The sequence below is a fragment of the Amia ocellicauda genome, chromosome 10, assembly GCF_036373705.1.
Source record: "Amia ocellicauda isolate fAmiCal2 chromosome 10, fAmiCal2.hap1, whole genome shotgun sequence".
NCBI lineage: Eukaryota > Metazoa > Chordata > Actinopteri > Amiiformes > Amiidae > Amia > Amia ocellicauda.
In genome coordinates this window covers 32,680,988-32,706,824 of record NC_089859.1, presented here as the reverse complement: position 1 = coordinate 32,706,824, position 25,837 = coordinate 32,680,988, and the positions used below count along the sequence as shown (strand labels likewise).

General features: G+C 36.3%; 1 protein-coding gene across 1 annotated transcript; it reads left to right on the top strand.

The window, feature by feature from the left end:
* Positions 1–354: 354 nt before the first annotated feature.
* med30 (mediator complex subunit 30) lies at positions 355–24,528 on the top strand. Its single transcript, XM_066715970.1, has 5 exons — positions 355–459; positions 1,637–1,848; positions 2,885–3,043; positions 8,256–8,363; positions 23,330–24,528. The coding sequence occupies exons 2-5, from the start codon at positions 1,675–1,677 to the stop codon at positions 23,423–23,425; spliced, it is 537 nt and encodes a 178-aa protein (XP_066572067.1). The 5' UTR covers positions 355–459; positions 1,637–1,674; the 3' UTR covers positions 23,426–24,528.
* Positions 24,529–25,837: the final 1,309 nt, after the last annotated feature.

Here is a 25,837-nt window from a genome sequence, read left to right as displayed (position 1 = left end):
TTGCATAACTTTGGCAATGTCTTATTATTATTATTATTATTATTATTATTATTATTATTATTATTATTATTATATATTCTAACTATAGAATTATTCATTTCTATGCTTCTAACAGTCAAGGCACCTTCGAAGAAAATATACCACTTCCTGTACGCCTATATTATGTAATTGTCCAGGGTCACTACCTTATTTGCAAAGGCTTTTAAACTGAGAACAATCTCGCAAAGTCTAAAAAGCAGTTTTAAATAAACACACACAATACTTTCACATACATTCGCAAATATGCCGGGTCACCAAGTGATGCGTATATATTAGTCATGTTACGGTACAGTGTGTGCTCTATTCTCGCGATGTTCCTGGAGTACAGCTGAGATCTCGGGAAAGAAAAATAGAAATGACAGATATACAGTTAGAAACAGAAGAAACTATATGAACATACAGCATCTGCTCAACTTTCAGGTAATCAAAAGGTGGCTTCGTATGTGGCAAAATAAACCGAATACCAACGTGTTGTTCAGGAAGTCGAGGATCTCAAAAATAAGTAATCAGACTAATTTAAATTAATCAGATCTACTGTTCACAATAAATTAGCTGTCTGTTAGTTTGAATAGGTGTAAAAGGTCATATTTTTGACGGAGCCAAATTAATTAACGAACCCGACTATATCGTGATCGCATATTATGACATCTATTACTGGGAATAATCAGACAAGATTATTGTCAATGACTAATGTTGTATCTGAAAACACTATAAAAGATTTTTTTATCAACTAAGTACATTTTTAAAGAAGGTGAACATGCACGCTTGAATTAAAACAACGAATCCAAGCAGAAATCTGATGCAGCATTGACATTATCCTACTGTATTTTTCAGTATTTCCTACGGTATTACTGCAGATGCTTTAGTTTAACTGGTTTCCTAGTAAAACCCAATTAAAGGATCACTTACTACCGAGAGAAATAATGTACATTATCTGCCCAAAGATATGGGAAACCGTTTTGTTTTGGTGTTGGCAGATTGACTGAATAATATAAGTGAAAAAGTGAAGAAAGCAAACTACTTCATCTTGATTGTAGTTTGGAAACCAGACATTTCTAAACAGGAACTTGTGCTTCCTTACATTTAAATGTTTGACGAAACACAAGTGTGCAGGACTTTTTGCACAACTGGAATAATGAATCTAATTGCTCATTGCTACACTGGTACTTAGGGACGTACTGTTTTAAATAAACCATCCATGCACTAGAAGTATTGGGGCAAATCATCCTCTTTTGGTAGTTGTTTGTTGTTGTAGTTGTTTTTGAATGGCTTCATAACCACCAGTATTATGACTTTTGAACCACAGTGTACTGACATTGAATGGTATTGGTGAGGAACCATACATCTGCAGACTTATGGCAGCGCACCACAAACTGTGTCAAGGAGCATAGCTCTGAAAATGCAGAGTCCAAATCTTTTTGATTCAACCAAAAAAAGGTTGATGGATCACAGCTGGGTTCTGCTTTTGAAGGGTATAAATAATATGCATTCCAGACATTGACAGCTTTCATTTTATATTTTACATCTGGAAAGGGACCAATAATTACAAATGAAATAATGATATATGATCCGCCTTATTCTCTTTTTCTCTTTCTAGCATGGTGTGTGATGTGATCTGGTCTCCCAAATAAGGATATGGCCACTCCTCCAGTAGCGGGAGCAGGAATGCCTTCTGGAGCATTCCCAGGGCAACAGGCCCAGGCGGCACGTGAAGTAAACACGGCCTCTCTTTGTCGCATTGGACAAGAAACTGTGCAAGATATTGTCTTCAGGACCATGGAGATCTTCCAGCTGCTGAGAAACATGCAGGTGTGTGGAAAACTGCTTGTGTGTATCAGGTCTCACCGATCAGGTCATCTTCAAGAGCCTAGTTTCATCAACACGACTAGATCGTCAGACTCAGTTTATCTGTGTGAGTGGTCCCAGAGAGTTATGAATTTTTACAGTCTTGCACAGGACTGAATGGAAATATAAATGGAAATTAAGGCTGCCGGCTAAAGCATATGCCATTCCTGTTGTTTATCTAATAACAGTTCAAAGAACAAATATTGAATGGCTTTCTGGGCCCGTTAGTTAATTGTAGATACTAAACTATGTCAGGTCCATGTTTTTGCCTGTCCTTTTTCATTGCTTTGAATTGAACTCATCACAGTCAAAGATACTTGCATTGCAGTGTACAATACCCAAAGCTTCTTTGGATCATTCAGAAGGATTCAAGGCCAGCAAAATCCACATAGTTGGTGAAGTGGTTTAATGGGAGCGAACCTTACTGAAAGGCAGTAATATTGTGCGAGTATGAGGTTTAAGTTGCTTTTGGGCATTAGCTGGAGTAGATTAAAATGACATAGTTGATAAAGAAAGCATTAATGGTTTCCCTGCTTATTTATTTACCATTGCTATTGATATTAATTGTTGTCAGTGGTCAGGTGAAATCATTTACAATCTAAGATACATGTTTAATGATGCTAATTTGAATGCTATTCTTTATTGTCAAAAGCAGTCTCTATAATATTCTTAACAGCTCAATTTAAACAATAAAAATTTTAAAATATTTTAAGTTTATTTTACAGGAAATGGAAAAACCAAGCTATTGCATTGCTTGTGTAAGCTTCTCTGAGTAAGTAATGTAGGCCATTCCATGTTGACGGATGTTGTGCCAAGGTGAGGCACTCTTTAATTGGCCATGGATGAAATACATTCCTTTTAATTGCTGCATCTGCTGTTTTAAAAGTAGTGCATCTCACAGCCACATGAGACCTGGCATCACAGTGAGCCAGTCACTGCGGGATTACCTGTGCCATAGCAGCAATGTTTTTAGTGTTACAGAGCGTCTTTCATTCCCCAGCTGCCCAATGGCGTGACCTATCACACCAGCACACACCAGGACCGGCTGGGCAAACTACAGGAGCACCTGCGGCAGCTCTCTGTGCTCTTCAGAAAGCTCCGGCTGGTCTACGACAAATGCAACGAGAACTGTGCTGGGCTGGACCCTGTCCCTACCGAGGTGAGAGCGTCATTGCTTTGGTTTTGTTGCTCACCCAGCAGATATCACTATCAGTCACAGTCTTTTGTATAAATCCCAGTGAAATTGAAATGACCATGCAGTATCTAAATAAAGTTTATAGGACTCATCCATCATTTTCACTGTACCATTTTCTAGAAAACTAATGAGACTTTTGTTGCATTGAAGTCATATCCATTTTATGTTTACCAGCTTTTATAAGAGCACTGTCTGACGAATATTTAATGCTTCTTACCTTATTCTGAGGAAACGTGCATAGACAGACATATGGCAATACTTTGAAATGCACTGCCTTTTTTGCTTTATCAGTGCAATTTGTGTGTGAGCCTGCAGCTTGTTAAACTGGATGTGTATCAAACTGTCTGTGTAGTGGCTGTCTTACTGGTTTCACTTGCATATAATCTACTTTCTACCTTGTGTGCTCTCTGTCCTATAGGTCCCCCTAGAAAGAGTCAGCATTACTTTACAAGGCTATGTGAATGCTTTACTTGGCACAGATTAACATTAACAGATTTTCTCTCTTAAATAATAACTTGCCTTTGTTTTTGACAGGCAGTCTTTAAATTTCAAAACATATAATTTACTGTATTTAGTAATCATTTTAATACATTTTTGCCACAGTGTTTTTTCTGACACTCTGTCTACAGTGAATAAGAGTCTGACATTTCATTCACTATATCAATTGGATTAGATTAAATGTGTTGTTTATTTTAGCTGTTAATAATACTTTAACCACCTTAAAAGAAACCCACAATATCAGCTTATTTTAAACTATCATGGAAGAAATGCCAGATTGATTATGTAAGATGCATTCATTTCAATATATAAATAACATTTAAAGCTTTCCTTCATTTCGCTTCCCAGTTGAAAGTCAAATTTCCAATTATCTTTAAAAAGTCGTCTGATGGATTTATGTAATTCACTATAATGTCATAGTTGTTTTAAGTGTAAACAAAATAAATAAAAAGTGTTCACTTAGTGTTTAATGTGTGTACCCTATGCATGGTATTTACAACAATAATTTAGGCAGTATTACATTTGTTATTTGCTTGCAATACTTTATTTTGAATGTAAATATTGCAAATGAAAAATTTCTGATTTGAATCAAGCATGTAATCCATCAACTTCTAATAATGTGGCATGATTAAAAACAACATATAAATAAAATTGAAACAAAAATATAAATATTATTTATATAGTTTTATGAAATGCACTATTACCTTAATGACTGTTGTAGACATTATACTGATCTTACATATTTTCTTGCAGGAAGTGTGGGTGAGGGTAGTTTAATGATATCATCTAGTCCATGAAATCTGCAATTCTGATTTCCTTCTTCGATGGATAGAGATACATACATCTAGTAAAGTTTTTATTAACACATTCTACAGTGCTGCAGTCCTAAGCTTCAGCATACTCCTTTAAATGCCTTCTAAAGTTTCATCTACAAGTATCTACGATAAGACTGAAAAACATATTATACCTATTATTTTCAGTACAAGGAAACCACTTATGCCCATGAGTGCAATCAAGCACTTTCTTTTTAATCATAGCCAACAAAATAACAACTTGATTTTCAAATTAAATTTGGGCTTTGAAGGAATTGTTCTTTCTTTTCCTGCCAGGAATGCTCACACATTTAATACCTAGTATATATTTTCTTATCTGGCACAGTCTCTCCCCCTGTTTATGGCTTGGCTTAGATGTGAGTAAAGGCATGCAGCCATTAAAGCATTTTCACTTGGCTGTTTTAATTTGCCTGTCCAAAGTGCTGGTCTGCCACAGGGATTTCTTTAATGTTTTAACTCAATTTGGCCTTCAGTCATTATCTTGGTGGAGCTGAGGGAGCTTTTAATGCTCAGATTAACACAACATCAGAAAAACACTTTACTGCAACCCATTTATTCCTGCACTTCATGTAGCGAAAGCTATTCAGATGTGTATTCTGATGTTGTTAACATGCATAAAAAGTATGTTCCGCCTTAAAATCAGTAGTTCATGTCTCATGCATTTTTTTTACTCCAATCCCTCTTGTTTCAGATCCTGGAGTCTGTGCCTTGAGTCTGCATTTTTTATGTGTTTTCTGCTAATGCTATTTATTATTAATTGTCTGGCATGCTTCTGGCTTCTGGAAATATGAATTAAATCAGAAAATGATGTGGAGGGCTTAGTTTGTGTTTACTGTTAGATTACATGCGATTCATCCACTTATAATAGTTGTAATAGCTGCGTTTATTAAGTAAAATAAAAATAAAAACTTGCTGAAGTCATGAGTAGCATGGACTTAAAGAAATACATGCACAATGCAAGAACACCAGCAGATGTCAGTATAATGTAAAGTAAAAAAAGCAAGGAAAGTCAGTCTTGATTAACCATCTGAGTTGTGTGTACAGTTATTGATTGCTTCCAAGGTCAGGCAAGAAAGAAAAAAAAGCATTGAGCTGGTTCTCTGATGTGCATTTTTGTGGCGAAATCTCTTTGAACAATGTTCTTTTAAAAAGTGTACTGTACGGTGTCTTTTGGGAAATAAAGTCTAAAATAAGCCCCTTGATGTCTTGACACATTACAATCTTGGATTCTCGGTCATCAAGAGCAAAGTCTGTTTATGTGAAGGACAAATGCAGTTATTTTGATTGACATCCAAACATAAGTGTTCGACAGAGCATATTGATCACTCAGACCTATTTCTTAATTGAACAGCAAGTAAAATTCTCTGGTCAGGATATCAGACATGTCTCATATTCTGAATAGCACTGGTTAGATGTGACCAGCCAATTGCGATTCTCTGGCGGCAGTAGTGCAGTATTTTCACTTGATGATGCTACACTGACTGACTAGTTAATTACTCTGCATCACCTTATTATATGTTAATGGACACATTAATAAATGTGTAATTCACCATCAGACAATTCTGTGATTGAATGGAGAAACAGACATGGATTAACAATGCTGATTGTAGATTTAAAGTATATTGTGAAAGGACAAATAGAAGTTGAAGTTAGGCAGTGTTAAATATAATCAATATATAATATTGTATAGACAGCATTGTGCAAGTGCATTGGTACAGATACAAAGAGATATAAAGGGTAATGCATGATTACAGTGAATACTGCACAAAAGCAAGAAAGTGAATGATTTCGCAAAAAACCTAGCTAGCAATTCAGGATCAGTGAGTATCATTGGATCTTAGCCTCCAGACAGATTTGTTCATCTGAAGCGGCCCCATCAACACTTGCCACTAAGCTATTGAGCCCAGTAGGGATGAGATAAAAAGAAAATGAAAATCTCCTCAAAACCTCAAGGGGTGCTTCCTTACATAGAGGTGCTGTGATAAGCTGAGGTGAATGGGGCCAAGGCAAAAGTTTCCCTTAATAACCTGTGTGTGCATCATCGTAATGTGTGCAGTCAGACCCCCGTTCAGATTTGAACCCCCAACTCGGGCACAGCTCCGAATGCCTGATCCACGTATGACCAAAATGCTGGTCCCTGGATGCGGGGGTGGGGGTCTACCAAAATGTGAGGGGTGAATGTCACATAATTTCGAGAAATATACAGTAAATATGTAATATCTGTAAAATTGTGATACAATAAATGTGTAGTGGAGACACTGTATACCAAAACTAGCATCACATATTTTAATCAAAGATGTTCAGTGTGTAATTCCCCATGGTATGGACAAAGGTCATACTGTCAAATTGCGCTTTACCTTCATGGTTATATTCAAAGGTTATGTCACACTATGGCACTTATTTTCTGCATTCATCAACCACAAAACCCACCCCAGTGTAATCCAATACTGCCTTTCACAGTTGAGTGGAATCACTGCAACAGATAATACTAAATTTGCAGCAAAACAAATAAATGGAAACACTGTAGTTTTGCCTTGTAAAGGAAATATTGATCAGGTCCAAGCTGCTGAAGCCAATAATCAATAATACATTAAACACAGATACCGTGGATGGTACTGTCAATGCCGAGTTAATCCCTTTACTGTACCAGACCACAGCTATTAAATATATAAGATTTGTTTAGTAGTTCATCATATGTATTTCCTGTGACAGTATATTGCTGAACTGCCAGAGTCAGGTGTTCCCGTTAATCGTTAATCACAAAAAGGAACCAAGTGTTTTTCATCAATGGTGACGCACTGCACAGATGCATTAGTTCTGCATAATACCACTTGTATAACTCTCTGGGAGTTTTTATTTTTGGTTTGTGATGTGTGTATAAAAATAAAGGTGAATTGTCTGAGTTTGTTATACTTTTTGTTGTAAACTAAAAGAAAAATTGACTTGAGACTGAGTTGCAATGGGTTGACAAGCATTATTTACATCTCTGTTGGTTACTAAATTGCTAAGGGCTTTGTCATTTTCAGTAATTTCATACTCCACAAATGTCATCCCGCTGTTTTTCAAATCGGTTGCTATTGTAGGTTTTATCTTTTCTTTACCAAAATTAGGTTTAATGGTTAGTTTAATTTTAACTGAAGGTAAAGAACATCTTAATGTTGACGACCAGCTGGTTGAAGAGTGAAGGTTGTTTGGCAGATCCATGGATAAAGTACATTACAGTTCTTCAGGAAATGTGTTTTTGAGTGAAAGAGGGCTAGTTTAGCTCAGTTCCCATTAACAAATGCTTTAAATGTCATTAACTTCCAACAGGTTTACCCAATAAATAGAGTGATGTTCATTTTTCAGTATACAATGCTGACCTGCATCCCCATAGTAATTTTCCTGATGCTCACCCTTGAGGTATCTAGGAGCAAAACAGTTGGAAAGACTAACCGAAACAGATAAATAGCATACACAATAACATGTCTGAACAAATAATTAGGCCTAATAGAGGAAAATCTAATTATAAGAAATTCCCTTTTGCAGAAGCAAGATGCTGTCTGTGATGCATGTGGGGGATCAGTGTTTGGAATGGCAATTGCATTGATCAAAAAGTAAATCCGATTGGCTTTGCCAACCTGAAATTCAGTTTCTTCTGTTGGTTCATTTCTATATTACAACCTGTTCTAAGAGTGGCTTCCCACTGCACCGATCTGTTTACCACCCACTGCCGCCTTTTATTTCTGTTGACAGACTCTGCTGTCCACAAATCTCTCGGATTGCTGTGAGCCCTAGAAAATCTCACAATATTAAAACTCTGTCATTAAAAACCTGCTTGTGCTTTCCCTCTTATCTCTGCGTAGCAACTGATACCGTATATAGAGGAGGATGGGTCAAAGCACGATGACCGCTCAGCAAACCAGATTCGATATGCCACCGAAGAGAGGAGGGAAGTGCTGGAGGTGAACAAGGTAAAAAATATATAATATTTCCCTCACTGTAAAAATACATCTGGAATGCACATGCTATAAAATGCACCTTATATGAGCTCTGTTGTGTTAAAATAGGTAGCCTTGACACACATAATATGTATGTGACACAACGCCAAGCATAAAATGGAGCAGACCCCAACACAGCAGTAACTGGCCACTTACATTCATTCATAGCCTTAGTAGGCATGCATTATTTGGAACTGAATGAACTGTTTGATTATGCTAATTATAGTATGGCAAGACCCAGTACTAACAAGACATCATTACATAATGTTATAGTACAGATTTCCTCTCCAGAAATGTATGAGTTTTGTGTTCTATTTAATGATGCCTTAAGAGAATACATTTGCTCTGAACACCACTCTGCTCACAGTAATTAGGAATAGTAATTGGTTTACTAACTTAACACTCACAATTAACTCTTGAGGTTCCATGAATTACGACAGATGTCTTTCATTACTAAAAAAGATATGAGAATAATTAATGTTTAAAAGGATAGTCCACTTACCTAAATTCTTCTGATTCTTAAACTATACTGCTCTGTGTGACTCATGTCAGATCCTGTTGCTTATTTTGCTTTGATTGTTGCTTAATCCCAACTAAACAGCTTCAGAAAAAAAAGCTGCTGGAATGACTTGTCAGATCTGATAGATAGAAAATGTGATGAAGAAACAAATTAACATCCGGATATAGCTGCACTGTGCTGCACTGATGTATTTCCCACACCTCATTTCCTGTCTCTCTTCTTAGAGATGTCCATAGAGAAAATGTATTTGCTGAAGTAGTAAGTCAGCATGTGAAATAAGAGTATACACATAGAAATGTGTTTACAAGCAATTAAACGGAACCCATCTTAATAATAATAATAATAATAATAATAATATTAATTGTCTAACATAGATTCTGATTAAAACAAAAGGCAAAACTTTCAAAATACTGCTTTGTAAAATAATTAATATCCTTTGTTTAGGCATAAAGCATAATAAGTATAGACTTTCTGCTGACTTTGTTTCCTGTCTGAGTTGTTTTGCAATTTCCAGATAAATGTTACACAGCTGAATTAGCAAACATATTTCTACATAAGTCATATACGTATATCTTTTTAAATTATTGTGTTCTTTCTCAATGTGCAAGCCAGAAACAGATCCTTATTTTTTATGATGCATCCTGTTATGCACAATACATTTGACTGTGAATCAAAAGAATTGTAACAATTAGGGCCTAGCCGTTAAGTGCATGGGTAGATGGATTGAGTAGTCCTGTGGCATTCTGAGACATACTGAAGACTCAGGAGGCAGTTGTAATAAATAATACAAAAGTAATTCTCTGGAAGAAAATGGAAATATGAACAGGAAAACAGATGTTATGACCTCCTGCACAGCTGCCATGGCTAGAACACAGTGTGGTTCATTAAGGAGACTTTTCTATAGGTTTCATTGCATTGAAATTACTTGATCTAGCCTTCTACAAAATAGTCACATCTAGATATAATACAAATCTACTGGTGCAATGTACTTACCATCCTGTGGCTGTAATACTGGTGTCTTCATTTAATATAAAACACTTTCATCTATATTTTAGCATTGCAGAGTATTTTATTATTATTTTGTAGCCCTGCTACAGTGAAATGTATGAAGTGACACCAATCTTTTTCTCTGAATTATAGAAAGATGTGAAGGCACTGGGCTGAATGTCCCCCTATTACTTATTACTTTGTGTAGTACATAGATGGATTATTCTCATGTCTGTTTTTCTCATTTGCAAGCGCTCTTCCTGTGTGAGTTATATCCGTACGCATTGCTGATTGTGGTAATTGTAATTTGACCGAGGACTGAGGTGCATAAGTTATGGTAATATGAAATCCACGCTTCGTTAGAAGTGTGTTTGCAGCAACTATCAGTCCAAAGTGACACCTGTCACAGTGTTATTAAGCACTATGTAGGGGGGAGAATATTTAAGATTAGGCTATATTTTCAGTCGCAGAGACCAACAAGGCACAAGCTTGAGCTGTCTGAGGAATGTGCAGTGCTTAAATGATGCATATAGGCTACACATTAAACCTATACACTCCATGAAGAAGTATACATGTGGGACACAAAGTGCAAGTTTGTGCTTTGCAGAGAGCTGTGGAAAAGACATCCAATATGTTAATATCTGCATGTCTGTTATACAGGTGGCACAGGAATATGCAATTGAATATGTTTTAAAATATAATTAATTCAGTTGAATCAGTCTGATTAATATTCATAAATAAATAAGTAGAGCTTCAGAGCGGTTTAGCTACACAAATGTTTCTGCTTGGGGTTAAGAATAAATTAGATCAGGGGTGGCCAACCCTGGTCCTGGAGAGCCACAGGGCATACAGGTTTTTGTTCTATCCAGATCGTTAACTGCTTAATTGAACCAATTGTGGGGCTTAATTAGGTCAAATGTCCCTGTGTTCAAGGTATCCAATGATTGGTGATTTAGAGGGACCTGGAAAATCTGCAGGATTGCAGCTCTCCAAGTACAGGGTTGGCCACCCCTGATCTATAGGATGCTGGGTAAAAAGCAGCCTATGGTATTAGATTAGTGTGGTGAACAACTGGCCCAGTATATCTGGTGAAAGGTGGGATATAGCTGGCAGAAGCATCCTTGACTAACTAAAATTGGACCCCTGCAAATTGATTGAAAATATTTTATTTCTTAAACCAGAATATTTTAATTTAAATATTTAGATTTTTGGGAAACTGAATGACTGTGATCTTCATTCTATACATTTCAACAATGCTTTTTCTGTTATTGATGCCAAACAAAATCTCTTCCAATATTCACTTGGAAGATTCAATTGCAAGAACAATTTGTGCACAGCAGCAGGATTTCCCTGTTTGTGACAGCCTTGTATGTTTACACTTGGACACTCAGGATGGATTAAGCATTTTGTTTAATTGATGTGATCAGATCAGATCAGCCTTTTTCATAGCTGGGGTTTCTTCCACTTGTTTTGTTAAGGACAACAGGCCTGCAGGTTTTATTTCTTTTTCTTAAAACCTGGGATAAGGGTTAAACGGGTTCAGTGAGGCAAATTATTAATTCAATTAGGTAATTAAGAGCTCAGGTGGAATTAAAACCAGGAGACCCCGCAGTCATTAAAGACCCCTGTCATATGTTGTTAACTATTAATTGTGGTGCACTGCTTTTTACATCTTTAAATCTTACTGTCTAGGTAAGAATATCAGCCTCTTTTGGCTCCCTTCTTACATACAGTTAGGTTGATAAATATTTGGACAGTGACACAATTGTCATCATTTTGGCTCTGTATGCCACCACAATGGATTTGAAAGGAAACAATCAAGATGTGCTTTAAGTGTAGACTTTCATCTTTAATTTGAGGGTAGTTACATCCGAATTGGGTGAACGGTGTAGGAATTACAAACATTCTGTGGTCCCCCCAATTTTAGGGGCTCAAAAGTAATTGGACAAACTAACATAATCATGAATTAAATTGTGAGTTTCAATATTATTATTATCACCCAATTTTCCTTTCAAATCCATTATGCTGGTGTACAGAGCCAAAATTATGAAAATTGTGTCACTGTCCAAATATTTATGCTGAGATTGTATCTGCTGAGCCACCTATTTTAGTATCATCTGCAAATTTGACAAGTTTTCTAACTATCCCAGAGTCCAGATCATTAATATAGATTAGAAAAAGCAAAGGCCCTAGTACTGATCCCTGTGGAACTCCACTAACAACATCACTCCAATTAGAAGCAACTCCTCTATTTGAAACCCTCTGTACTTTAAGTGTTCATGTAAAAGAGGTATAATAAAAATGATGATGATGAACAACAACCTTCACAATCCACTAAATCTATACATAATATCAATGACATAGATAAACACAATGCATTCTAGTTTTTACACCCTACAATTATTATGGCATTAGCATCTCATAAAATATTCAAAATCAATTAAAATTCATATCCCACTGTGCATACATTAATAATATACAGGTCACAATACATAGAAACTGCTAGTATCACTACTATTTAGTTACTATACAAACCTTTTTGTTTGTTAATTAGGGGATATGGCCTACACACAGCACCTGATGACTGGTACAATCAATTATGGGAAGAAAGAGGCTTCACTTTGATACATATACAAAGTATATAAAATGTTTATCTACTTTCAATTATTACTTTGCTAATGTGTTGGTGGGGTTGATTAGGGAGGCAGGGGGGATTTTGCATCATTTCATTAGTCTCAGTTTTTGCCCTTTGTTCAAATTGTAACTCTCCGCCTCGCTAATGTCTGAAATGTCTGTTGGGCAGAATAACTAAGTATGAATAAATTCCTGTCACAGCCCATTAAGAAACCTTGGAGAAAAGAGAGGTGCTTGGGTATTATTAATTCTCCTCTGCTCTTCTTTCCCCCTGCATTTTAAATATGCTGTTAATTATAGCTAGTGCTCTTTATTTAAATGAGGGGGGGTTATAATTTGAAATAAGCTCTCCAAGCAAGAATGCATTCTTGATAAATTGCATTGTATTGTGGTTACAGATATCTAAACTGCAGCAATAACTTTCAAGCATTCTCTTATGATTATAAACTGTGTAGTCAAATATTAACGGCTCTCGGCAGGGATGAAATCACAGGCTCTTTGCATGTATAAACAAGAGGAATGGTGTGGATTAATAATCTATTCACAAGCGCCCATTAGATAGTTTATCTTTGTAGCTGAAAGATTCAATTTAATTGCTGTCCTTGGGGGGTAGTGAATGTGGAAAAAAAAATTGCAGGTCAAGCTGTTCGTCAAAGCTTCAAGGAAGCATTTAAAGCTACACATTTTTTATTACCTTTGCCTACAAAAAGAAAATTATTTCTGCTCTGATTTATTCTAGGCACTTGAGTGTCATAGCTGGAGACCGCCGACTGATGGTGGAAGGAGGGGGGTGTTTTTCTTACACAGAAAATAATGTGTTTACCGAGGAATTTTTTGTGCCCTGCTTTTTATTCCTGGCATAGAAGAGCTCCAGTCTCTTGAAACTTTAAAGCTGCATCTTACCCTTCCTTAAATTAAATAAAAGCTATAGCTCAAGGTTGAAGAAACTGACAGCACAAGAGATGAAAGCCCAATAGTTGCTGTTCTCAATATAAGAGACCCACATTAGTGGGAAAGGAGCCAGTTTCCCCAGGCTTCTTACTTCACCCTTGGAGGACTGCAAACGGTAATAAAAATTGCCTCCACACTGGGTACTTCACAGCCCGATCATTGGAAGTAGACTGAATGCTCGTCAGTTTTACAGTAAAGCAATCCTTTCTACCCCAAAGCTGGCCATGGAGTTTTGAAGACATTTCAGTCTTTTCCAAATACTTCCATACTTCCATGAAAATGTGATTATGGGTTTGACCCAATCAGTAGTTCTTCTCAATTCTGCCCTCAAGGGACAGCAGTCAGATTATTTCTGGGATACAAACAGCTGATTGTAAAGTCTGACATGGTACACGCATGACCTGCAGTAGAAATATGGCACATGTTAGTACTAGTTTAGTTTATGATGATTTCTGCCTGGTTTCCATTAGGGTAAACTCCGAGGACAGAAGAGAGGTCTGTGACTGGAAGCCATTTTGTTTCCTTTTGCAAATTAATTGTAATGTTGTGGTTCTGCAAGAGCAAACCCCAATTTAACTTAAATTAAAGTTAAGAACATAAGCAGCAGTATTTTGTTACTTATTATATTCCAACAGAGTATGCTGAAGCAATTCCTTTGTTATTATAAACCTGCTGGAAAAACAAATTCAATCATGCCGAGAAAGAAGAGTAGCCAATTAGGGGGAAAGTAGACCACTGCAAATCCCACATATTTTTCATCCTCTCTCCCATGTTAGAAGCCCTTCTCTCATTGAAAACCATCTAATCAGAAAACAAGAAAACATGAGCTTTGGAAAGATTTCAGTAAAATATATGTTAATACATTGGTGGTTTTTATGAGGAAAATGTGTAATGCGGTTTTAGCAGGATGCTTTTTGTTCTATGTTAATCTGCCATGACATAGCTGAGGGAATTCTTAATATTTTTCAGCAGTCTTTAATATGCAGTTTTAATTGGAAGGGATAATTAATAGATAATATTTAACTTAAGCTCTGCTATATTTGTAGGAACTGTGTATCCACCTTTGCAAATTATTGGTAATAAGCATATTTTTCATGGACTTAATAATAATAATATGCATTATTATTCTTGAAGAGATCCCAAACATGTATAATTTTGACACTAAACCATATATTCTATCATTTGTTTTGAAGCCTTACTTGTATTACAATTTTGTTTGAGATTGAAAGTAATTTTGGATTTTCAACAAATCTAAAATCATTATGTTTTCACCCACACAAAAACTAATACTTACGTGTACCTGTTAATTGCAAATTAAAAACACATTACTTGATGGTGAGTTGGTGATGGTGATGCATGACTTAGACGTGTAAATCCTCAAGAAATAAAATAGGCCTACTTATTTGTAACGTGCCTAATTTACAGAACAGGTAAGATACTGATTTCCACAGAGAATTCTTACAGCCAGGGTAAGGTTCAGATTGTTTTCATTTTTTCACCTCAGCCCTTATGCCAAAGAATGCCTGGAGGAAAGTCCTCTTTGACACTTTATAGCATTTATGAAAATGTTGTGTATTGAAATATATGTATATATATATATGTGTGTGTGTGTGTGTATGTAAATATATATGTAAATATGTATATGTATATAATATTTATATACTTCTGTGGTTTAACAACAATTGTATTTGTTTATGACCTTTTTACTAGTCTCTACAGATATATAAAGTGAATTAATGTGAACTGTCTTGTTTGCTGATGAATAATATTTTATACTAGGAGACTTTTCAGAACAAATCCTAGTTTCACAAGAAAATTTGCAGGGTTTAATTGTTAACTGACATAGGGAAGGAATTGTGTATGGAGCACTGATCTCAATTCAGTTATTCCCATGACTAAGGCTTGACTTAATACATAAGTAATCAATCTCATTTAAGCACTGCTTTCATTGAGGATTTATTTGCATCCTCTTCAGAACTGTTGATAAGGGGCCTCTCTTAAGCCTGGCTGCAAAGGTGTAGAGCTTGTCTGAAGAAATACATTTTAAAAACATGTCAGCACCCTGCTGAAAGTAGAGCTACCTGAAGCATGTTAGTTGAAGCTTGTTTTGACATTTTATGAACAGCACATTCATAGCCAGAAGTGTCCTGTCCAGAAATATGGAGGCGTTAAATTATTCTACCCTGCAGAGTGTTGCATGAATGCAGGACATACTTTAGCAGGATTTAAAATGTTTGCCATCTCTTTAATCCCTTTTTGCATTTATTACATGTGTAATTCCGGTCAGACTCGGGGAGTGAAAACAGTAATTTGAGTTACCGAGAGCAGCATGTAACAGATTAATTCTGCCGAACGCTAGAAGAGGCATACTGTGGATACGAACATCTCATCAGCCATCTAATTTCACATTTTATTTCACATTTAGGGCAATGAGTCACACCTTCACACATACCACTCACCCAGGGTAGGCAGTGCAAAGCAGAATGAACAAATGTAAAATAGCCCAGATTTTAGGATCAAGTTGAAAACTACGAGTGGTTTTACATTTTTAAACAATGTTGTTTTCTGAGACTTCTCACATTTATTTCTGTTGAATGTCTTCAGACTGTTAGTTTGTTTGTGTATGTGTTTGTTTCATTAATAATATGATATGAGTGTATACTAGTGGATTTTTCCATGCACCTTTTTAGGCTGGCAAAAACTGTATCACAGTGCCATCTGAAATAGATTGCTGTCACACTTTATGCATGATAAGCAGCAGCAAGGTGCAGTGCAATTGTCAATGGACAGGACACAGCAAGCTTCACAGACAACTATACAGTGCATGCAGTTAATTGAAAAACACTGATTTATAATTTCATTTTAGCATCTTTGCTTCAGTCTTGTCTGCAATTTTCTCCGATCCATCCCTTAACAACTGAGCTACAGTTCCCCAAGTGAATTGTGTATTGCAGGACTCCGTTTCAGTTGCAACCTGGGGAATGAAAAATCATTGTCAGGTGAAAAAAGACATCAGTGGTAATAAAAAAATGTTACAATTGGGGTCTGTATTTCAGGATGTGAATCTTGTAATAAAAGACTGCCATTTAATCATGATAATGCTTAGCTTGGGCCAAGTGGCAGATTGTACATTCTAATGATAAGGGAAAATGTGCTGTGGTACTCCCTAATTCCCCAAACTCCTCACACAAGTATGAACAGTTGAAAACTCTGAGCTGAGCTCATTCTCATATTGTATCTCTGATATTGGTCAGTGGCAATGCATATTGGTAGTAACATTTGTGTATTTGTCTGAAATAATAAAAATTGTGATGGTATTCTGTGAATTTATTCATAACTGGAGAGAACGTAGGGAAACCAAGACAAACATATCAAACATTTTTAAAACATTAGATTTTATTATTTGCACTGCTTTGAGCCAATCTCAAATTAGTTAATGACTAAGGTATTAATCCATACTGTAGTGGAACCAAATAAGCTATAAATATGTATTCTAGTTTCCATTATACTTGTGGTTGATTTACAACAAATGTTTTAATGGTTTGATTTACAGTCTTGACTCACAAAAGGAACTGGTAAGACTTATTTTTCCTTCTAGAAGTTAAAATAAATTAAACGTTATACCTTATTAGCTGATGGAACATCTGTAAACCTGAGTACCATTATGTTATTTTTAGCCAAGGACTAAAAAGCTCAATTATTATACTAAAATATTACCCGATTTGTTTGTTGGTTTGAAATCTTTCTTTTAAAATCTCTGATGTTTAATTTAATTAATTAAGCCCAGGTTCTGCTTAGGACCATGGAGTCTAACTGTGAGCAATTTCTATGAGATTACAAGAAAAGTCTGAGAAGTTACAGGTCAAAAAGTGTTAAGCACTTGACAGTGTTAGCAGATCATGGAAAAAGAGAAAAAACAGCAATATTATTTTCACCCCTGAAACCCCCGAATCCTCTTCTTCTTGAATATGCAGGGATTTCTCTTTGATCTGTGCTTTAGATGAGCAGAAACAGCAGCTGCGAAAATGAACTGGAAGCTGAGACATTAGCACTGCATGTTCTTGAAATGCTTGTTGACTTCCTGTCCAAATAAATTGGGGATTAATCTTTTGTGGGAAGCAGAACCATGGTAATGGTTTTACTTGAGAACAAATTAATGTTTTTTCTTTTAAGGCAGATTTAATCAAATTGGTTTTGTCTACAGAATTTCAAGAAGTGCTTTTTCCCAGCTGTAAAGACTGATTCTTTTCAACGCTCTTATATTTCCCTTCTTTGTTATATCCAGCAAAGGCAGTGTTCAGAATAAATGCATACTCTATGTTACAGGAAACTAACACAAAATCTCCACCTTCACAAAATGAAGGTAATTAACGTGAATTAGGAAGAATCAGGGAGATGATTTCTATTGATTCTCTAATCAAACCCTTTTCCATAGCCACAACACAGTGCAGCTTCTCTCTCAGGAACTGACAATGATTCACAGCACTTTGCTATGTGTGTGAACTACAATATGAAATCATATCACAGTTCTCGTTTTTTTTTCTTTTCTTTTAAAGACAGTGAACTTCATAGAAAAGCCTGGGAGAGGGATGAAAAAAGAGCTCCTCACATTAAGGTTTTAGTAGATGTGTCTAATAGAATTAAGTAGAGATCTGCTCTGGGTGTTATAGATATTTCCGTTGAAAAAACAGTGATCACAAAAGCAAGAATCCCGCACATCCTAAAATGAGGCTCTAGGTTGTCAGTCATCTGCACAGAACCAGCCACCAGCTCAGAGTAAAGGTCTGCCAGTCTTGAGCGATAAAGACATTTCTTGCAATTTAATATGTTAATTCTCTAGAATTTCTGCAAAATTGTTTAGACTTGACTTATAAAGGAGAAGGACGGTAGGTATAGGAACGCTTTTGTATGTATAAAACTGAGAAAAGACACTAAAGGTTTCCACAGCAGTCATAATCTTCCGCAAAATTATGCTATGGAATATTTTTAGGAGATAGGGAAATTGAAAAGTGTAAAAGCTGAACAGGAAGAGTATCGTAGACTTTAAGTTTCAAGTTTTGAGAATTAAAGTGATTCAGAATGTAATTTAAGAAACCATTAAAAACCAAAAACAGCTTCACTATTGGAGGAATTTAAGTGAGAATCAAACAAACATTTAAAATGGTCAATTTAAGTCCAAAAATGTTGATTGTTTTGAGAGGGATGGGCAAATATTAACATATCAATCTGTCACTCATAGATAATGTGTACAATGGTTAGACAGCACACAGTGGTGACTTCTAGAGTATTGTTAATGTTACCGAAATTAGCAATTTGGCAAAAGGTGCCAGAGCTATGATCTTTAATCAGGGATTGGTAGAGGTCTGTTTGAACGACTTTTAAGTTACACTGCTGTAAATCAGGCTACTAATGTTAGTATATGTAGTGGTTTCATAAATTCTCAGTATCTACAGTGAGGAAAAAAGTATTTGATTCCCAGCTGATTTTGTACGTTTGCCCACTGACAAAGAAATGATCAGTCTATAATTTGAATGGTAGGTGTATTTTAACAGTGAGAGACAGAATAACAACAAAAAAATCAAGAAAAATGCATTTCAAAAAAGTTATAAATTGATTTGCATGTTAATGAGTGAAATAAGTATTTGATCCCCTATCAATCAGCAAGATTTCTGGCTCCCAGGTGTCCTAATCTCAGCTCGTTACCTGTATAAAAGACACCTGTCCACAGAAGCAATCAATCAATCAGATTCCAAACTCTCCACCATGGCCAAGACCAAAGAGCTGTCCAAGGATGTCAGGGACAAGATTGTAGACCTACACAAGGCTGGAATGGGCTACAAGACCATCACCAAGCAGCTTAGTGAGAAGGTGACAACAGTTGGTGCGATTATTCGCAAATGGAAGAAACACAAAATAACTGTCAGTCTCCCTCGGTCTGGGACTCCATGCAAGATCTCACCTCGTGGAGTTTCAATGATCATGAGAACGGTGAGGAATCAGCCCAGAACTACACGGGAGGATCTTGTTAATGATCTCAAGGCAGCTGGGACCATAGTCACCAAGAAAACAATTGGTAACACACTATGCCGTGAAGGACTGAAATCCTGCAGCGCCCGCAAGGTCCCCCTGCTCAAGAAAGCACATGTACAGGCCCATCTGAAGTTTGCCAATGAACATCTGAATGATTCAGAGGAGAACTGGGTGAAAGTGTTGTGGTCAGATGAGACCAAAATCGAGCTCTTTGGCATCAACTCAACTCGCCATGTTTGGAGGAGGAGGAATGACCCCAAGAACACCATCCCCACCATCAAACATGGAGGTGGAAACATTATGCTTTGGGGGTGTTTTTCTGATAAGGGGACAGGACAACTGCACCGCATCAAAGGGACGATGGACGGGGCCATGTACTGTCACATCTTGGGTGAGAACCTCCATCCCTCAGCCAGGGCATTGAAAATGGGGCGTGGATGGGTATTCCAGCATGACAATGACCCAAAACACACAGCCAAGGCAACAAAGGAGTGGCTCAAGAAGAAGCACATTAAGGTCCTGGAGTGGCCTAGCCAGTCTCCAGACCTTAATCCCATAGAAAATCTGTGGAGGGAGCTGAAGGTTCGAGTTGCCAAAAGTCAGCCTCGAAACCTTAATGACTTGGAGAGGATCTGCAAAGAGGAGTGGGACAAAATCCCTCCTGAGATGTGTGCAAACCTGGTGGCCAACTACAAGAAACGTCTGACCTCTGTGATTGCCAACAAGGGTTTTGCCACCAAGTACTAAGTCGAAGGGGTCAAATACTTATTTCCCTCATTAACATGCAAATCAATTGATAACTTTTTTGAAATGCGTTTTTCTGTATTTTTTTGTTGTTATTCTGTCTCTCACTGTTAAAATACACCTACCATTCAAATTATAGACTGATCATTTCTTTGTCAGTGGGCAAACGTACAAAATCAGCAGGGGATCAAATACTTTTTTCCCTCACTGTATTTTGTATTTCAGATAACTTACAGTCATATCTATCGGAAGTGATCACATCTCATTAAAGTCCAGTTGTACAGGTTTAGTTTGCCACATGCATAATAATAGAGTCGTTGATTAAGTATCCAAAAGACAATGGTTGATTGACTATACAAAAGACAATGGTTGGTTAAACCAGTGGTTCCCAAACTGTGGGGCGCTTCTCCCTGTGGAGGCACAAGACCCTTTATGCAGGGGTGCGGGGAAAGAGCTGAACAGGTAAAACATGACAACCGTTGATTGCCGCCCCGCTGAAATTGCATTGAATAATCTTATTTCTTTTGCATCGACCTATCTCTATGAAACGACTTTTTCCACACTTACACACATTAAAAACAAACTGTACTGTCCCGACTAATAAGAGTGTAAATCAGTTCTTGGTTATTGGATTCTTCCATATCCAGTCACAGCCAATGAGAATAGAGGATTGTCAGGTAGCAGCGTCTGTGAAACCTGCTAATTGGTAGTTTCAGACCAAAATACACAGCATGTGAGGTGATAATTACGGTAAAATAAATACATAAGAATAACTTCCAGCTCCAAAATGCCAGGACTCTGCTACAATATTTTGGTAACACATTAACATAGAAATATATATATAATTAGGGATGAGACCGAATAGTCAAAAATATATATAAAATTGGTAACATCGTATGAAATGGAAAGAGGGCGTTACTGTATCTTCAGGCTCATCCATCTCATTAATTCGAGTCAACAGCACTAGGAGTAAGAATAGGTTCATGCAGAGAGATTCCAATGTAAATGGCCAAATAAAATTGTGAAAAGTGAAATGCAAACAAGTATTAAAGTGTATTCATCCTTGTTAAGCATTAGGGCTTTAAAAAAATAAATGTTAATATAAATATGACCGTGTGAGACATGGGGGGGTGGGGCTTGGGGGGCGTGACCTGTGACTCAAATGTTTTTGCGGGGGCGCCACCCAGAAAGTTTGGGAACCGCTGGGTTAAACTGCCCTCTCAGACAGTAGTTGGTTAACTATCCAAAGGACAATGGTTGGTTAAAGTACCCTCTCAGACAATAGTTGTATACAATTCAAGAAACAATGAACCTTCAGGCAGAGACAGGGTAACATAACTTTGGTAGATTTCTATAGCATCCTAAGTTTGGTATGAAACCTCAGTAGCTCCCAGAAAGGGGTAAATACAAACAAATGATTGTATAAAATATAAAGAAAATAATAAAAGTACATTTTCCCACTACAGTTTATTTACATAATACAATATGTTGGTTCCCCCACTTATGTATTCATTATCATTACTATTATTAATACATTTAGTTTATACCTTTATCCAAGTCATACAGGGCCTCAGTTATATCCTCCTGTACTCAACAGTTGTTCAGCTTCATATAGTTTTAATAACAGTGGTCAACCCTGGTCGTACAACATAGTTCAGCAGGTTGGCCAATTTAGGCCTGCTGTCCACCGCCCACCCATCAATTGCTGGTTTGAGGGAATAACAAAAATATATACTTCGGTTTTCCGGTGGAAAGCAATGTTTGCCACGCACTTAACATCAAAAACATACACGGTTATCCTTGAGTTTTCCAGCATTGTTTCAAAAAGGAAAGACAACATCAAGAGCTTGTGCAAAACCCATAACTACAATTACATTAGCTATATTTGGGTTTACTTTAGGCTAATTACCATTTGCAAAAGCTGCTGTCATTTCAGCTGCAGCAGTTTCTGATCCGCAGTTGCAACGATGCTAATAAAGCAGTTTGGATAGAGCTATTCACGCATGTTTATCTAAGCTGTTTGATTTTTATGAATAGCAGCTGTCAAACCTGTGTTGAGAAGACCTCAACTGAGTCCATGGATTTTATTTTCCCACAGTGAGCAACTATAAGAAAGGAAATAGCTTCTGTGAAGACTTGAAAGCAACCGGAAAGGAAAGTAGCGAGATCTACATCTTGGTGACACACCATAGAATAATTTTGTGCTGTAGCCTAAACCCTGCAAAGGACTAATTTACAACCCTACCTCATATTGTACTGTTCACTATAGCCTCTGCAATGTTGAATAGGGAAGACATATTGAATTCCTATGTAAAAACCTAGTGCATGGTATGTGTTAAAGTTAACTGGATTTTGTTGATTATTATGTGAATAATATGTAAAACTGCTGAAAACATATTGTATTTAATTGTTTTCTGTTGTTTTAGATTTATACAGGGAAAGAGTTTTTCATGTATTCATTTTCCTTTTGTTTGAGGTTTCTCTTCTCCTTTTCCTCCTGACTGCTTAGTTGTTTCTACTCCATTTATCCCTAGACCACAAAAAAACTGTTTCCCATTTCCACTTCACTTACTAACCTCTGTTAGATGGGAGTAAAAACACTGTTCTTTTCATTGCCCTCAGTTTGTTGAAATCTCCAGCTATCCCTAAAGATCAGCGACTTGATGGTAAAATGTTGAAAAGGTTTCATTCTACCGTAACAAAACCCTTCTGCTAATGTACAGTAAAGCCACTATAATTGAATTCACATGACTGCGTTCAGGAATGAAAGAACACCTACTTTCTTTAAGAAAAAACTAACGTTGCTTCTCCACTTAATCTAATCAATGGAGAAGATTTCTGTTTTAATGTATTATTTGATTTAAAATAGGTAACTCAACCATCTGCAGAATAACATCAAGCTACATTTTTCTGGTTAGCTTGACCTCCCCGTTCTGCTTTCCCCACAAGAAAAGCTTCTTGTAATTATTGGTGTTAAAAACCATATTGCACCATATATTATAACTTGTGTCTTAACTAAGCAGTTTTTCCCAATTCAAGGAAAACAAAGCTAATATATCTGTGTTTTTTACAGAAGCTTAAACTGAAGAATCAACAGTTGAAGCAAATAATGGATCAGCTCCGGAATCTCATCTGGGAGATCAATTCCATGCTGGCAGTGAGGAACTGATCCACAAACATCTGTGCAGTCCTGAAGAAGGCATCTGCTCCACAGCAAACTACTCAAATATGAGTAATTTTGTTTGTAAATATATATAAACAATGTATTTTGAAACGGAGCAAAGTAAGTTGGTTGCCAAGTAAATTCTAAGACCTTAAAATCATAATACAATCTGTTCTCCTTTTGAAAAGCTTGCTGAACATTATTAAAATAGCTACTAAATATGACGCATATCCAGCTAAATCTTTAAAAGCATTTTTTTTTTCACAAACATGAATACATTTGTAATTATAATAATACATTTCTTGAATATAGTTCTATTTTAATGGTCATACTTTCCCGTTGTTTTCTCGAGTTTGTTGCACAGGTTGTTTGTTTCATGTACCGAGCATTATCACATTCTGTAGCATTATGATTGTTTGAAAAACCAAACACCTCTAATGTTTTCCCGTTCTATTTTTACCATCTCGTATCTGTTCAAGAGATGAAGACGGATCAGGCGAAAAAGATCTTTCGCTACTTTCTCCCCTCAGGCCATTTCTGAGTTCTTTCATGCAGGTCACAGCATGAGGCAGGGAAAGCAGAGGGGTCTCTAGCAGTAGCTGTTTGCTCATCTGTACACTAAAATATCTGCATATAATGAATAATTGACTTGATGATTGTTACTTTTCTACATTATGTAAATTATAAGTTATATAAAACAATGTTTCCAGATATGTAAAAAGTTAATAAAACAACAACAACAAGGTGGTAAAGAACATAAATACATAAAAAGTGGCACTAACATACCATTTTAATTTGTATCTGGAAAAGATACAAAAGATCTGTCATTTCTTGGTGTTGATAGTTCAAAATACTATTTATAGAATGTGTGAAAAATCCAGATTGTGAGTTTAAGATCTTAGAGAATAAGTTTATAGGATTCTGTGTTTATCGACGAGTTTTTAATCAAATTTATATTCAAAAAAGTAAATGATATATCCTTTTCTTTTATAGTGGCTGATGTTTAAAAATCTTTACTCATTTTTGGGATCACCAGAGATGTGGAGAGACTCTTATTTTTTGGTCTTATTGCATTAACATGAAGAATAAAATATTACAAAATGATTAAATTGAGTTAGAAGCCTTTTTTTGACATCTACAGCTTCACAATGATTGAGCTGTTTTAAAATAGTAAACTTCCAAATTAAATTGACCTATTGGGGGTAAAATAGCATAGCATTAATATGAACTAATATATTACTGTTAATGTTTATCATAGACATATCTGCAGGTTTTCAATATTTACAGCACTTTCGTGTCATTAATATGGATGTACTTTTGACTTATTCCTGGTCAATGATTGAAGCAAATTATGTATTCATCTACAATGCAGCAAATTTAAAAATATTAATATGGTCTCTAATTTCCTGTGATCGCATGATAGCTTGCTGATTTTGCTGATAGGTGCACTTCTTCATTATTTATTGCTTCTGCTTATGATTCGCACACAATATAATTGAAAACGAAAAGTAAAATGAAAGTCAAAATTAAAAAATGGCATTTTACATTCTTATTAAAAATCACATTAAAAGTGCTGTGATCTTTAGTCAGGAATAAGCTATAATTTGCTAAAGGCCTGGAACCTTTCGGTAGAGTAGCTTTGGATCCTCTGGCAAAAAAAAGATAAGTCAGCAATGTCCTAGATAAGAAAGGTGTGTAAGGCTTTATTAGTGGTTTTCAGATCATCATGTGTGCAGCTTTAATTTGCTTCCTGTGTAAGAGTCCTGGCAATCAGCTAAGGGATGTCTTTTTCAGAAGATTTTTGTTTTGTCTTGGAAAAGTAAGCTAGCTTGCCAAATTGCAATCACAGCAGAGACAAAGAAAGCGAGTCGAGCAGAAAGTCTATAATGGGATATTTAATAATGGACCCCTCCCTGCCGTCAGGTTCATGTATTGACTGCCAGGCTGTGGGAAGAGAGGCCAATGTCAGCCAAAGTTATCTGATTGCTCTCTTCTTGTAAATCATCCGGCCACCATTGAGGGCTGTTGAGAATAGAGCTACATGACATGTATTGAATTATTTAGATTTATTAGGAGGATAAAAAAAGACTGGTATGGTTCTCTGCATTGATTTTCTGGTGTATTCATTTTAGGTTATTCTTATGATGTAATCAAGTGAAGATTCATGCTAATGTTGCACCAAGTTTTTAATTTATGTTTTATTTGTTTCCATGGTTTGCAGCCAAGTTTACCACAAATCTATTGTATTAGGAGAATGATGAATAAAGTGCATGCTAATGGTGACAGTTGTTCGTTATAATAGAAGCTGTTCTGAACCATTCATTTCCCAAGCAAGGCAAGCAGCAAATTAGAGTTTAATTCTTCAGGTGTGTTGGAGAATGTAGAGAAGAAGAGGAGATGTAATTTCTATAGGCAAGG